At 43.9% G+C, this 15902-nt stretch overlaps 1 protein-coding gene across 1 annotated transcript in view; it reads right to left on the bottom strand.

Moving 5' to 3' along the window:
• The window catches only part of LOC111951335 (metabotropic glutamate receptor 8-like), a 129987-nt gene extending 123665 nt beyond the window's left edge, over positions 1 to 6322 (bottom strand). The window contains exons 1-2 of the mRNA XM_070434708.1: positions 6171 to 6322; positions 243 to 1051 (exon numbers count right to left, since the gene is read on the bottom strand). Of these exons, the coding sequence (XP_070290809.1) occupies positions 243 to 797 (555 nt within the window). The 5' untranslated portion in view covers positions 798 to 1051; positions 6171 to 6322. The remainder of the gene's footprint in view (positions 1 to 242; positions 1052 to 6170) is intronic.
• Between the last annotated feature and the right edge of the window lie 9580 nt (positions 6323 to 15902).

The following is a 15902-nucleotide window of genomic DNA, read 5'->3' as shown; positions in this document are numbered from 1 at the left end:
CAAACTCAAGTCAAATATAACCCAGACCCAGCCTGACTAACCCAACCAAACTCAAGTCAATCTAAACCAACCCAGCCTGACTAACTAACAAATCAAGTCAAACTAAACCAGACCCAGCCTGACTAACCCAACCAAACTCAGGTCAAACTAACCCAGACCCGGCCTGACTAACCCAACCAAACTCAAGTCAAACTAACCCAGACCCAGCAGAAACCAACCCAGACCCGTTCCAGTGTCCTTACCTTGAACAGCCTCAGTATATTGGCAACCATGATGGACACGGAGCTGGCCGCCGCCCCGATCACCCCCACGATCTTATCAGGCTTGGCGAAGATGGGCAGGTCGCCGTTGGCACAGCGTACATCCGAGCCGTCCTTCTCGATGAGGGCCTGGACAAAGGTCAGCGACTGCTCCAGGGCGTATGTGTCTCTGGAGCAGGTGTCCAGGATCCGGGCCCCCAGGGTGATGTTGGGGAGCAGCTCCGTGTCCTTGTTGATCAGGTCGATGGCRAACATCATGGCCTCAAGACGGTGGATCCCTTTCTCCTTCTTTAGTTCCCCGCAGGGCACGCCGCCGCCCCCCCGGGAGTGCACCGGGAACAGGCCGCCCAGGATGATGTCGCCTTCCAATCGGATGGAGTGGGCGTACTCCTGATTGGGYGCAGTRCCGAYGGCGGGGTCCGTGATTCGCTGAGGRGAGGCCAGRGGGAGGAGCCAGGAACATGAGGYAAGGAAGTGGAAAAGGAAGTGGCSTGYGGCGAGGARGGAAGGRAGGCGTTGGGRTTCCGACAACGCCATGGTAACAGTTGGRTGGCGGTTGTGGGAGGAGTTACTGAGGAGTTACTGTGGAGTTTGTGGCCGGGATCATGGGTGAAAGGGTGTCAGTGCCCCGGGGGAGGAGTAGCAGGCAGCCTAAGATGTCCCAGGCCCATGAGGCATGCATGTCCAGTAGAGGAGAGAGAGGAGAGAGAGAGAGAAGAGAGGAGGCGGCGGTGGCGGCGGTGAGTGCAGCTGCAGCGATTGTAATCCTGAACTCACATCTTCAGCAGACCCTGCAAGATACACACACAGAGAACACGAAGCAGTCAGTGCCTCAGTCATCTAGCACACACAGTCCCTCCTCCCCTCCCCTTCCTCCCTCCCCACACACACACACACCACACACCCACACACACACACACACACACACACACACACACACACCACACACACACACACACACACACAGTCACAGTCTCTCCCTCCTACCCTCCCTCCTCCCTCCCCTCACACAACACACACACACACACACAGTCTCTCCCTCCTCCCTCTCTCCCTCCCTCACACACACACACACACACACAGTCTCTTCCCTCCCTCCCTCCCCTCACACACACACACACACACACAGTCCCTCCCTCCCTCACACACACACACACAGTCTCTCCCTCCCTCCCTCACACACACACACACACACAGCACACACACACACAACACCCACACAGTTCTCCCCTCCCTCCCTCCCCCTCCCTCACACACACACACACACACACACACACACACACCACACACACACACACACACACACACACACACACACACACACACACACACACACACCACACACACAACACACCACACACACACACACACCACACACACACACACACACCACACACAGTCTCTCCCTCCCTCCCTCACACACACAAATCACTGTTCATGCTGCAACGCCTGTCTTCCAGATTCAAGAGCAAGAGAGATAAGCATTGCCACACACACAGTACAGCCCTCTCCCCCCCTCACACACACGCACACGCACACGCACACCAACACACACACACACACACATAACCGCCAATCCTATCCCACTGAACAAGTCCATCCTATCCAGTCAGTGCCAAGCCTGTCAAAACACAAAAGTGCCAAGCCTGTCAAACACATCAACAACGCTCCCGAATGCATTATTCACGTGGACAGAGTGAAGGTTACTCAGTGTGTAATCATTCAGTATAAACATCTACTGGTTCTACACCTGTTTGACTGACAACTGCATGGGAATCAACATCTGGAAGGTGTCACCTCAGCTACCTAATCATTATCATCAGAAACAGTACAGTAATGATGTAGCAAGCCATCCTAGTATTGTGAGTCAGTGAGAAGAGGCAAGGCTTTCGTGGAGCAGGTTTGGTTTAACTCTCTTCGTTTTCTTGCTGGTCTCATTCCCGCTTTGAATGTACTTCACGAATGGAAGTGATGTCATTGCTGGCCAATCAGATTAGGCTACTGGGTGCCCTCTTTACCCTCAAAGTATAATATCCACTGGCGGCCTGGTTTATCTGTAGCCCGCTAGTAAACTTTCATCATTCATATCATAGCTCAATAATCCTCAGACAAAAGAAAGGCATGAGGGAAAGACCATCCTTGAGACGAAGAGGGCCTTCCTAATAGTGTGTTTGATCTGTTATGGTTTGACCACACGCGCTTCCCCAAAATAGTCACATGTGTGGATATTCTTCTGAGATAGATAGAAGAGCATATTAATATAACACTAGAATGTGAAAATATCACAGAAATTCACATTCGTAGCTATAATGTACATACGGCAGTGTTGGCTCAATGAGTCTAGACTTCCCGCTGAGCGCCATGACCACTTTTGCGCGCGTCCGTGTGCGTTCCAAAAGGCACAGATGCTGCGCAGGATGCTTGTGTGGGCTGAACCGGCTGCACAATTCTAGGATGCTGAGATGCTAGGGGACTGCTGCATCATTGCATATAAATATCCTAATGTATATTCGGACATCGTGGCAATATTTCTCCCTCCCCGTCTATGTACCCATATTTCACCTTTCCACACAAACAGCACTTTCAGATACACTGAGTGTACTAAAAAATTAAGAAGCCTTTTACCCTCAGAACAGCCTCAATTCATCGGGGCATGGACTCTACAAGGTATCGAAAGCGTTCTACAGGGATGCTGGCCCATGTTGACTCCAATGCTTCCCACAGTTGTGTCAAGTTGGCTGGATGTCCTTTGGGTGGTGGACCATTCTTGATACACACAGGAAACTGTTGAACATGAAAAACCCAGCAGCATTGCGGTTCTTAACACAAACTGGTGCGCCTGGCACCTACTGCCATACCCCGGTCAAAGGCATTTAAATATTTTGTCTTGCCCATTCACCCTCTGAATGGCACACATACAGAATCCATGTCTCAATTGTCTCAAGGCCTAAAAATCCTTTGTTAACCTGTCTCCTCCCCTTCATCTACACTGATGGAAGTGGATTTAACAAGTGACATCAATAAGGGATCCTAGCTTTCACCTCGATTCACTTGGTCAGTCCGTCATGGAAAGAGCAGGTACTCATAATATTTTGTACAGTGTATAGTCCCTAATGGTTGCTAATTATACACCTATGAAATAAATGAATAATTTACCTTGAAAGGATAACGTTACTATAGCACTTTACCAAGCACTTTAACTAATGCAATTGGGTGAGGCACACRCATTTTAATATAAAACAGTGCACCTTTATGCTTTGGTTATATTCCTAATTGGCTATTCAGGCTGTATTCATGCATACACTGTAAACCCCAATGTGCTGTCATTACTCAAAACTTTTGAGGAAATCCGTTGCACTTAATATCCATGAGTACAGTTACTTAAAGTGATTCTGTAGTCTTTACTCAAAAACTCTAGTCACTGTGAGTCGTATGAGCTTGAACACTTTGAGTAACGCCCCCACTAAGCCACGCATCCCAATATAGTTTCCCAGTGTGCCTTGCCTTTTCCAGTGAATTGTAGAGTTACCACCCATGACTGTATTTGTTAGTGACAGAGACATGGTTGTTGAATTGATTCATTTTCAGTCCTGTGGCCTTCACCAAGAAAGTTCCTAGGTGAATGTTATCATTAAACTCTTTATGACAATACGTTAAGTATAAGGCCTTATTTTGAGGTCAAACCAAATTCCAGTAACTTTCCCAGATTTTCAAAAAARTCCTGGTTGAAGTATTTCCAGGATTCTTCCTACTGCAATTTCTGGAAAACCTGGGATATTTACAAGAACTTTGTGTACCTAATTTAAAATCACATTATGCTGGCTTGCAAAGTGTAATTCCTATTGGAATCCAGACAGAATTAGGACATCTAACAGTTGGAATTCACATTCACCTACAATCTGCATTCACAATGACTGCGATATTTTAGGAAATTATGAGGACTGAATTTAAACTGGAACAATAATTTCTGTAAGTGGTTGCAAAAATCCAAATAAATTATTAGATTAGTTCAGAAAAAAATGTGTTATTTATCTTTGTGTTGCATAAGATTTATCAATCCATCCCTCAATGTACATGCAAAAACACAGATATTAAAAACAATTCCAAAAGAATCGACCTGCAGTAGAGCATGCTGGGAAAAAAGTTAATTTGCTATTTTTTATAATAGCTTTTAAAAAATAAAGTTGATGTGACTTCTCATTTAGTTTTGAGTCAGTACCACRAACATTTTAAGTAATGATGACTTTTCATTGACTTTGAGTTCAACTTACTAGAAGTTTTTGAGTTCATAATGCCTTGGGTTTTACAGTGCAAGAATGGATTTTTCAACGTATTGTTTTCTTTTACACAATTTTATTTCACTTCTGCAATAAAACCTTATCACAAGCATTTCGCTACACCCGCAATAACATTTGCTAATCACGTGTATTTGGCCAATAAAATTTGATTTGATTCCTACTCGGGTTGGAACTTTTGACTCACTAATAAGAGATAATTGACAGAATGGTAGACATTCCAGCAGTGTTATTATTGTTGGCAGTAAGAAGAAGGGAGTATTACCCTGCGAGGCAGAGGCTGGCCCATTTAACTTTTTAATTTACACCAATCGCTAGGTGTCAGGCTGCACCATCCGCTCTACCGGTCATTCTATTAGGTTTCCTCGTGTACAGAGACCTTCTCTGGGGAGCGCACTGCTCTTTTCACAAAGTGATAGCTTTTCTTTCTTTTTCGCCTCTCTCTCTCTCTCCCTCCCTCTGCTATTTTATCCCCCTCCCTCTGCTCGTTTCTCTCTCCCATCTCCCCGCCCGTTCCTCTCCCTCCTCCTCCTCCTCCTCCTCCTCCGTTTCCCCCTCTCACCGCACCCGTTGAATATGACATTTGTTTTTTTGCATTCAGATCACAGGCAGGTAAAGACACCAACAAACGGGAACGAATCAAACACATCCCAAATCCCTCCAACGGTTCCCCCCTAAATTGACTTGTGATCCTCACAATTCCCTTGACCCGTTCTTGTAGATGAGAGAAGCAACGGAACTCCTCACAGAAGACGTGGTGGAAGTGGTGCGTTAGTTTGATTGCGTGGGTTTGTTGCGGGGATCGATAGGGATCAATGTGGGATATACCACCACCACCCTCTGATACATACGACTGATTAAAGCAGTGTCATGAAGCAGGGAGCTGCGGTATACAAATTGTGTTTGTGCTCCAAAGAGAAATAACGACCTAATGACGTCTTCATGGTAGGCTACATATAATTAGATAAAAACATTATCAAGCCGTAATGTTTTTAATTCAAGTTCAATATAACATTTGGTGTCTATAGATTGAGACAGCATCCTTCATGTGTGTGAAATAATGCGTCCCTTTTCAGTGAGCTCTGAAAATCACACTATTGATATCCCAATTATTTTTCMTCTAATTTTCCCATATTAATTATAATGAATTATATCACAAAATAAGACGTTTGTGCTACGGATAAGATCAGGTGTATGGATCATTCCTAAATTGCATCAGAGGGGATGCTGTTTCTTGGCGCGCGGAACGGAGCAGAGAGCGCATTCCTTTGGGTCAATATCGGAACTTCATTGCGGAGCTCAGCAGTGTCCCTTCCCAAACCTGAACCCTTCTCATTTAGCTACAGGTCACGACTCTGATTAACGATACCGTGGACTGTCAACATCAACTATGCATGTCGATAATGAAATAATAAATAGTTATTTAAGGGATGATTTGCAGAACCATCGAGGGTAATTAATTTAACAATGAGGGAGAGAAAAAAAGGCAGATGGACGAAGAGCGATGGATTCTTCAGATAGAGGGAGAGAGAGGGAGGAGGAATTATGTTTGATGGGACCTTCTCAGACATACGAAAACTATTGAACTAAATATGTAATTTTCAAAAATGCCTACCTGCTTTTCCGTGACTTGATTGAGTGATCCTCGCTCCTTCGCATCCCACTCATAGATGCACGCGCCTCGGGTTTTCGGTGCTGAAAGGGACAGCGCATGCAACCGTCCAGCCAAGCAGCCAGCGCGCGTCTCCGCCAAATGAATCACAAAAAAAAAAAAACACCCACCCAACAGCGATTGGTCTCCCAACTCTCTCTTTTTCTCTCTCACTCTCTCTCCGCATATCCCCTTCTCTCTTTATCAGCACCGACACCTTTTATATGTAGCATAAATGACACAGAAACTGTTTGGAATGCAACATTTAAGCAGTCATATTCTGATGCATCTGCCCAGACAGTCCCATTAAATTGATCCGTTATGATTGAGATCAATGTCTTAAAACAAGACGACAACAATAGGCCTACATCTACTTTAAGCATAATAGCCAACAAAAAACGCAAGCATTGATTCCTCTCTGAAGCTCACACCAACATACATGTGTTGCTACATATAGATAGGTTATTTCTTATCAATAGGCATATTGGTTGCAATGATCAATCTATAACTTGACTTGTACAGATATATTGCAGATAAGCCGATGCAATATATTGGTGATTAACAACCAAAATTAATACGGACGGGGGTACGATCAAATGTCAGACAACTGATTCATCAAGAAAAAAGGCTTTCCCGTTCAATGACGGTGGTGTGCGAGACGTGWTAAAATGGTGTCATSACTTTAGGAGCGAGCGCCTCACTAGATAGAGCACTACCGCCATCTAGAGTAACGTRGCCTACAGTAGGTCTATAAACGAAACACCGGTCATGTCAATTTATGGAAACTATTGATTTTGGCTCTTCTGTTAAAAAAAACAAAGCCTACTTGTTCAGGGATAGACTATCAATCCGCAAAAACACTTCAAATCCACCAATAATAGGCGTACTTAAATCCGAGCCTCAAGATCCACAGTAGCCTAGCCCAGTGGTTCTTAATAAAATAGGGTTCGGGGACGCCTGTGGGTCAGGGGAGGTACTGCAAGGGGTCCGCGGACTGATCGCAAAATACTGTATAACATACACACCGCCTGTCTGGCTGCTTTGTATAGYAAGCCACGGCCACGTGACTCACTATCTGTACGAGCGAACCATTTTCCTGATCGGGGTGATGTACCTAATAAACTAAAAGGCTAAATAAAAGCCTTTAAATTCCTTCGTCAAATCCACTTCAATCATTGTAGATGAATTWATTTTTTATTTTTCCGTTATTTTACCAGGTAAGTTGACTGAGAACACGTTCTCATTTACAGCAACGACCTGGGGAATAGTTACAGGGGAGAGGAGGGGGATGAATGAGCCAATTGTAAACTGAAGAGGAGGAGGAGACAGGTTAAAAAGTGACATCAATAAGGGATCATAGCTTTCACCTGGATTCACCAAGTCAGTCTAAGTCATGGAAAAAAGCAGGTGTTCCTAATTTTTTGTACACTCAGTGTGTATAAAACGTTCACGTTTAAATTTTTTATGAATATGACTAGAAACAACACGTTGAATGAATTTTGGGCAAGGAATCAAAAGGAACATTTTTTGAGGGCGCAACACAACATAATGTAATATTATTCAACCAAATTAAATCTTTACCCTTAGATGCATGCACAGCATTGGCCTGGTTCACACAGATATTGGTAGCCACATTAAACAGAGGCTGCTGGGAGGAGCTATAGGAGGACGGCTCACTGTAATGGCTGKAATGGAAACAACATGTTTGACTCCAATGAGCCCATCCTCCTATAGCTCTTCCCACCAGCCTCCTCTGACACCAATGATCAACTCAATTTGTGTATTACCTAAGAATGTTGTTTTGAACATAAATGCACTGTACTTTATGCTGTACACTGCAAAATGCTCTCTGCCCCATGGACAAATGTGTAGAATTGCTAGAAATGAGCGTTGAATGGCAAAAATGTCTCTCTGATGCCAAGTGGGGAGTCCTTCAAAATGTTCGTTTCTTTCCTCAGGGCTCTAGACTTKATTAATCTGGCCATACACTGCAGAAGTCATAGTAAAACTGCTTGTATGCTATTTTTATTGCACTCTAAAGCAGGGGTTGGAACCACAAGTATTTTCCTATCGTTCCAGAAACTGCGTGATGCCATCGCGTCAGCATGGACCAACATCCCCGTGGAACACTTMCGACTCRTAGAATCCATGCCCCGRAGMAKTCAGWCTGTTCTGGAGGCAAAGGGGGATCTGACCCGGTACTAAATGGGTGGACCTAATAAACTGAGTGTATACTGATGAGAGGTCGAAGGAGCATGGCAAGAATCGTGTAAGCTAACAGGCRAGCTACMAACAGACGMAYRACGACTCAATACAACAGTAGTGTGCAGAAYGYTATCTCATCGATCCTTGTCMYRGATGGGCTATTGCAGCAGACGACCACACCGGGTTCCACTCCTCATCGCCTGGTCCGACAAATTGCGGGTCCTGTTGCGTCATGCTGATGGCAGAGATAGGATTTGGCGTAAGCAGCATGAGTCTATGGACCCATCCTGCCTGGTGCCAACGGTACAGGCTGGTAGCGGTGCTGTACCGCCATCCAATCGGCAGAAACTGCGTGATGCCATCGCGTCAGCATGGACAAACAACCCTGTGGAACATTTCCGACTTGTAGAGTCCATTCCCCTGAGAATTCAGGCTGTTCTGGAGGCAAAGGTGTACTAAATGGGTGTACCTAATAAACTGAGTGAATACTGACTAAAGGACATACTGTATCACAGCATACTAGGTCTACAGGTCGTGGATGGACCTAAACGTTTTGGGGGGAGAATGACTGTGAAAAGGTCCGTTCTGGTGACTTTTTTTAAAAGGACATTCAACTCCAAAATGAATGAAAATAAAATAATTTCCCCCTCCAGAAATTAGCCCAATAACATATTGGTCCATATCATCAGGGAGGTGTGCTATTCAGCAAGAAGCATGATCACCTGCTGTAGGCCAGCTGATACAGCATCGTTTCTGTAAATAAATAGTCTGATGGTTTCCAATCTACATTTACCCCAATGGGCTAATCATCAGCTATATCACAAACTCTAAACATTAGGCTATCTTGTTGCTAGCAACATATTGATGACTGGATATGATGTAGGCCTACCTGTTGCACCTGACCCATTTTGCCCTGGTCTCCACTATGCCTCCATGCAATAGGGGATCCTTGGTATGTCCCTACCCTAAACCCTAACCCCCTACCCTTACCTATGCTAACCTGAACCCTAACCCCTACCTAACGCTAAACCCTAAACCCTAACCCCTACCTAACGCTAACCGTCACCCTACCCTTACCTAACGCTAAGCCGTAAACCCTACCCTTAACCTAGACGCTAACCCTAACCCTACTTACCTAACGCGAGGTCAGTACAGGTGCATCAAAGAGGAACCGAGAGACTGAAAAACAGCTTCTATCTCAAGGCCATCAGACTGTTAAACCAGCCACCAACTAATCATTTAGTGGCCGCTGCAGACATACTGACTCAACTCCAGCCACTTTAATAATGGGAATTGATAGAAATTATGTTAAAATGTATCACTAGGTCACTTTAAACTATGCCAACTTAATATAATGTTTACATACCCCTACATTACCTCTTGCATATGTTATGTTTATATACTGTACTGGTATATCATCCACTGCAGTACTTGGCCATCTTTATGTAATACAATGTACACTAGCGCACTTTAACTAATGCCACTTTATGTTTTTACATACCCTACGATTACCATCGTCATATTGTATAGACTGTAAACACTATAACGCATCTACTGGATTTGCCTATGCCGTGTCTGTAGCCATCACTCATTCATATATCTTTATGTACATATTCTTTATCCCTTTAGCACTTGTGTGATAAGGTAGTAGTTGTGGATTGGTTAGGTTCAGATGTACTTGTTGGTTATTATACTGCATATGTCGGAACTAGGAAGCACAAGCATTTCGCTAACACTCGCATTAACATCTGCCATGTGTATGTGACACAAATAATTTGATTTGATAACCTTACCCTTAACAGCATAACCGCTAGAGTCTTAACCCCTACCCTACCTAGCCGCTATCAACACTAACCCTACCTAAGTACCCTACCCTTACTAACCGCTAACCCCTACCCTTACTAATGTTAACCTAAACCCTACCCTACACTTCCTAACGCTAACCCCTACCCCTTACCTAAACGCTAAACCCTAGTCTTAACCGGCCTAACCCGTACCTTACCTAACACTAACCCCAAGACCTAAAGCTAACCCCTACCCTTACCTAACGCTAAACCCCTATTACCGTATGTTAACCCTAAACCCTAACCTACCCGCTACCGTAACGCTAACCCTACCCGCTTACCTAACGCTAAGCCTAAACCGCTACCGTCTACTCTAAACCTAAAGCCTAACCCTAACATAATGCTAACCCTAACCAAATTGCTAACGCTTACCCAATGCTAGAACCCTGAACCAACGCTAACCCTAACCCAACGCTAACTACACCTAACCCTACTTACCTACCGCTAAACGCTTTCCCGCTACCTTACCGAGCACGCTAACCTAATCCCCCTTACCTAACACTACGCAAAGTCGCGCTACGTTGTAGCTAATGCTAACCCTAAGCCCTACGGCTTACCTACCGCTAACCCTACCCTTACTAATGCTAACCCTAACCCCTAACCCAACACTAACACAGATGCTACCCGTCCCCCCTACCCTACCGTAACAGCTAAACACTCACCCTAACTTACCTACGCACCGGCTAACCGTACACGCTAGACCACGTAACCCTACCCATAACAGTGGCATTCAGAAAATATTCCAGGACCTCTTGACTTAATTCCACATTTTGTTATGTTGACTTATAAAAATGTATGAATTTTTTTCCCCTCAATCAATCTACGCCACGGCAAAGGCCACAAAGCCCTACCCATCGACAAAGCAAAAACAGTTTTTTTAGAAATGTTAGCAATTTGTTAAACAATAAAACGTATATTTTTGCTGAATTACATAAGTATTCATAGACGGTTGTACTCATTAACCTGCTACATAAGTTCTCCTAACCTGCTAGTGTTAGTTCTCCTACCTGCTGTGTTAGTTGCTCATAACCTGCTAGCATTAGTTCTCCTAAACGCTGCTGTGGTTTAGGTTCTCATAACCTGCAATCAGTTTGCTACTGTGTGTGCTCTCCTAACTTGCCGTGTTAGCTCTCCTAACCTGCTTGTGTTCGTACTTCCTACCGCTGTGTTTAGCTCTCCTAACCTGCTGTGTTAGCTTCAATACCTGGTAATCTTAACCTGCCTACATTAGTTTCTGCCTACACCTGCTGTGTTAGCTCTCCATCCTGCTGTGTTAGCTCTCTAACCTGCTGTGTTAGTCTCCTAACCTGCTGTGTTAGCTCTCCTAACCTGCTGTGTTAGTTATCCATATCCTGCTGTGTTAGCTCTCCTAACCTGCTGTGTTAGTTCTCATAACCTGCTTACATTAGTTCTCCTAACCTGCTGTGTTAGCTCTCCTAACCTGCTACATTAGTTCTCCTAACCTGCTGTGTTAGCTCTCTACTGCTTGCTTAGTTCTCCTAACTCCTGTGTTAGTTCTCCTAACCTGCTGTGTTAGTTCTCTCTAACCTGCTGTGTTAGCTCTCCTAACTCTGTGTGTCAGTTCTCCTCACCTGCCTGTGTTAGTTCCTCCTAACCTGCTGTGCGTAGTTGTCTCTAACCTGCTGTGTTGTTTCCCCTAACCTGCTGTGTTAGTTCTCATAACCTGCTACATTAGTTCTCACTAAACCTCTGCTGGGTTATGTTCTCCGTAACCTGCTGCATTTCGGTTGCTAGGTTCTCCTAACCTGCTGCGGTTTAGTTCTCATACCTGCTTAGTCTCTACCTGCTGCGTTAGTTTCTCCCTAACCTGCGCGTTACGTTCTCAACCTTAAATTGTTCAGGTTCTGGCGAGCTGAACACAGTAGCTTTGGTTCTGGGATTCTTTATTTAGTATTCAATTACTTTTCTTATTTATTGTCCATATGTCATTTTCCTGTTCAGCCAGTAACACGAGTAACGCAACGAGCAAAACCATACACTCCATATTAGAATAGTTTTCTATTCAATTGGTCAGCTTTTTCGTATTCTATGTGAGAAAATGATATTCCCCCTCGAGGTGCTTTCATATTGGTGCAGGTGGCGCACAGGGAGAAACATGCATTCCCAGTGCATTGTAGCCTTCAACATTCTTAATGCAGTCGTGGAAAAACCCTTTAGAATTAGGTCAAGGTTAGGAAAGGGTTAGGCTTAGCTAAAATTCTACACTTGTCCCTGACGCGACAACTAGATCAGGGCTGGTGGCTAGCCACACACGTAGAAGCCATCAATTCTGAAAAGCCATCAGTATCGAACAGACCGGCATAATGATTAATGAGGTGTGGTGTCTGTGTGTGTAAGCACATGACAAGCAACGCTGCATAATATGGCCTGGGTTTGAGACAGGGGGGCCTATACTAGCTCAGATGGAATAACCATGAGCTGAATAAGTTCATTCAACAGCTTTCCTGACAAATGTTGAGGGTTTGATTATCTCAATTGATTCTAGCTGAAATACTGGGGGACATGTCCATTTCACCAAACTACAAAAATAACACAAGAACACATTTTCCTTTTGGGCTGTTTATTATTGGGGTAACAGTTGATTTCTTCAGGATGGATTTATGGGTTACATTATTTTCAACAGAAAACCTAACTGATCTATTCTTCTCCTTATCCTACGGAGGTGCTTTAGGTTAGTTAGTAGGCCTGGAAAAATGTCTCCACTCTTTTATATCTGAATGTAGATGACAAATAAGGAAAATCAGTCTTGAAAAGGAAAATCACTTCGTTTCCCTTCTGCTCGGTCACAGATGTGCCGCTAAAACACACATCTACTCCTTTAAAGAAAGAAAGAAAACTCTCTACATCATTTCACCATCTGGTTTTGACACAGTCGTGAGTGAGAGTCTGAACGTAACAGATTCTTCAGTGCTTTGAACAAATAGAGGAAAACAAAATCTCTCACTATTCAGAGATACTGGAGCATATGTAACCAACAGTAGGCTATACAATATATCTACTTTTCAGGGAGATTCAAACGAAAACTATACATCACCTATACATCTGCCAATATATCTATTGTTATACCATCCATATGATAGTTTAGCAAGCTTTTCCGTTAGAAAAATACAATTTGGTCTGTTTCTTTTCTATTGTGCCATAGCTTTCTGACTGAACAAGACATTGTACATTTGGTCTGTTACTATGGCTATGTTTACACAGGCAGCCAAATTCAGATTTTTTCCCCTCTCACCAATTGTTTTTTTGACCAATGGGATCTTTTCACGTCATGATTTTCATGAAACCATTTTTAAAAAAGTCTGTAGCAAATTGAGTTACAAAACTATGATGCATCTGCAAAAATTAACTATCATTCTGAGGACTAAGATATCTAGTTATTGGGAAAGTAAATGTAACATTTTCCCTGAATTTTGTACATTTTCACCCCAAATTCTCATTTCCCGAAATGTGTCCGGAGTAAATTCTCAGGTCATTATAAATGTTTTCTTTAGAAAACCTAACACAAACTATGTTGCTGTACATATATCATACATTTGTCCATAAATCATAAAAATGGATTACTAGTTTAAGTTTACATTAAACTATAATATTTATTACATACAAACACAGTGTCTGGGGACGTGTTTCATTACTATAATTACCAAATCAGCTAGAGCTCAAATTGGGTTGTCGGATTTCATTTTATAATAACTGTACAATTTCATTTGAAATATAAAAATTCTCAAGTGTTATGTTTAACTCAGGCCTTGTCATTAGGGGAGCAATATTAACAAATATTATAAATATATATATATAACTTTTTGCGACTTCGAAAACTGTTACGGTAATGAGAGTTTTGTGAAAAGGTTGGTCAAATGCATAATATCTGATTAAAAAAGTATAATAATGATGAAATAGATAAGCACAGATCCTAATCTCAGTGATTCAAGAGGAAATTCCAGGGAAAACTACGCCCAAATTCATTTTTTGTTTTTTAGTTTCATGAGAATTGCCTATYGGAGCTTTTTCAGAGCYGATCTGATTGGTCAAAAGTCCAATTAGTGAAAAAAAAGTCAGCCATAGCCACTCATCAATCAATCAATGGTCACCATCTCTTCAATGTGCCAGAGCATCGCTGGTCAGCTACCTACTTGTCTTTCTCTGTCAGTTAATCACCCAAACCATATCTCTTGGAATGACAGAAAAACTAAANCCTATCTGGATGAACTGAGTTAGTATGGAGTCCTTCCCAGTGGATGGATAGCTTACTATGAGCTGGGGAAATAAACCACTAACATTACATTACTACYGCTGGCTCTGGCTGGGACAACTTCACARCMTACACAGGGGAGGTCTCTCCAACCCTGTCCCTAGAGAGCCACCGTCCTGTAGCTTCACTCCAACCCTAATCTAGCACACCTGATTCTAATAATGACCTAGTTGATAAGATGAATCAGGTAAGATACTACTGGGGTTGGAGTGAAAACATACAGGAGGGTAGCTCTCCGGAAACACGGTTGGAGAGCCCTACCTTAAAGTCTAATCCTATAAAGCAGAACAGGAGCACCCTCTACTGGTCAGATATGGGATATCTATGGTGTGCTAAGAGCATTCCCAGCCCTGCCCTCTTCTCTCCCCGCCCCTAAGGTTTATACAGGCTCAGGTCTAGACCAGGTTCAGGTGTGTGTATATATATGGATCTACATGTACATACAGTGATGGTAACCTACACACAGCAGTGTGATAGCATCAGTGCCTCCACAGATGGCTCCTTGAGTGTCCACTGACTCCTCTGGCATCACGTTGGCTCCCATCCCTCCTTCTAGTGCGGGATTCCAACAATACTTTTGGTCCCTTAGATGTGAAGTCTCCCCTTCTTTCACCCCTTCCCCTCTCTCTCCCCCTCTCCCTGTTTCGCTTCCACCACTTTTCCAGTCCAGCTACTTGCTTCATCATCGTTAGCGGTGCTCCTTCATCCGTTAAGTCTCTCCTCTCAGGATGGAGGCTCCCAAGAACCAGGAGTGAGACGAGACTGGGGATCTGAGAGAGAGAGAGAGAGAGAGAGAGAGAGACAGCAGCAGCTGTTAGAAGGCGCTCGGCAGTCAATTAGAGCCGGTTTAAACACTGTTTCTGTCTCCTCTCCTCTGCTATAACATCACCACCCCAAGGACTAGCCTCCTCCCAGACATAAACACTAACACACTAATCAACTGTCTGTCTGGACACTCTCACACACACACTTTAATCAGGTGTCTGTGCTCGCTCCCTTTGATTGAAACCTACAGTCGTCCAGAGGGGAGAAAACAAGTTAAACTCTCTGGAGGAGAAGCGACACCTGAATCAGCCTGTGTGTGTGTGTGTGTGTCGTAGCAGACTGACCAAAGGGTTTCAATGATGTCTAATGTGTTAAAAGAGAACGTTCTTCCCCTCTCTGTGGTCTCCTGACACCCCACCGTGACTAACACTGAGCTACAGACACACACACACAGTGGTGGGGTTAGTTTAATCACAGCCAAAGAGGCTCGTCCTCAGACAGACCACACAGAGCCCGGGGGAGTAAACCCGGAGGAGGACGGAGTCGGCCTTATTTCCGGGCCTGGCTACAGGATCCATATTTTACTAGACAGAGTGAGAGAAGAGAGGAGAA

The sequence above is a fragment of the Salvelinus sp. IW2-2015 genome, linkage group LG24, assembly GCF_002910315.2.
Source record: "Salvelinus sp. IW2-2015 linkage group LG24, ASM291031v2, whole genome shotgun sequence".
Lineage (NCBI taxonomy): Eukaryota > Metazoa > Chordata > Actinopteri > Salmoniformes > Salmonidae > Salvelinus > Salvelinus sp. IW2-2015.
This window is presented reverse-complemented; position numbering and strand designations above follow the sequence as displayed.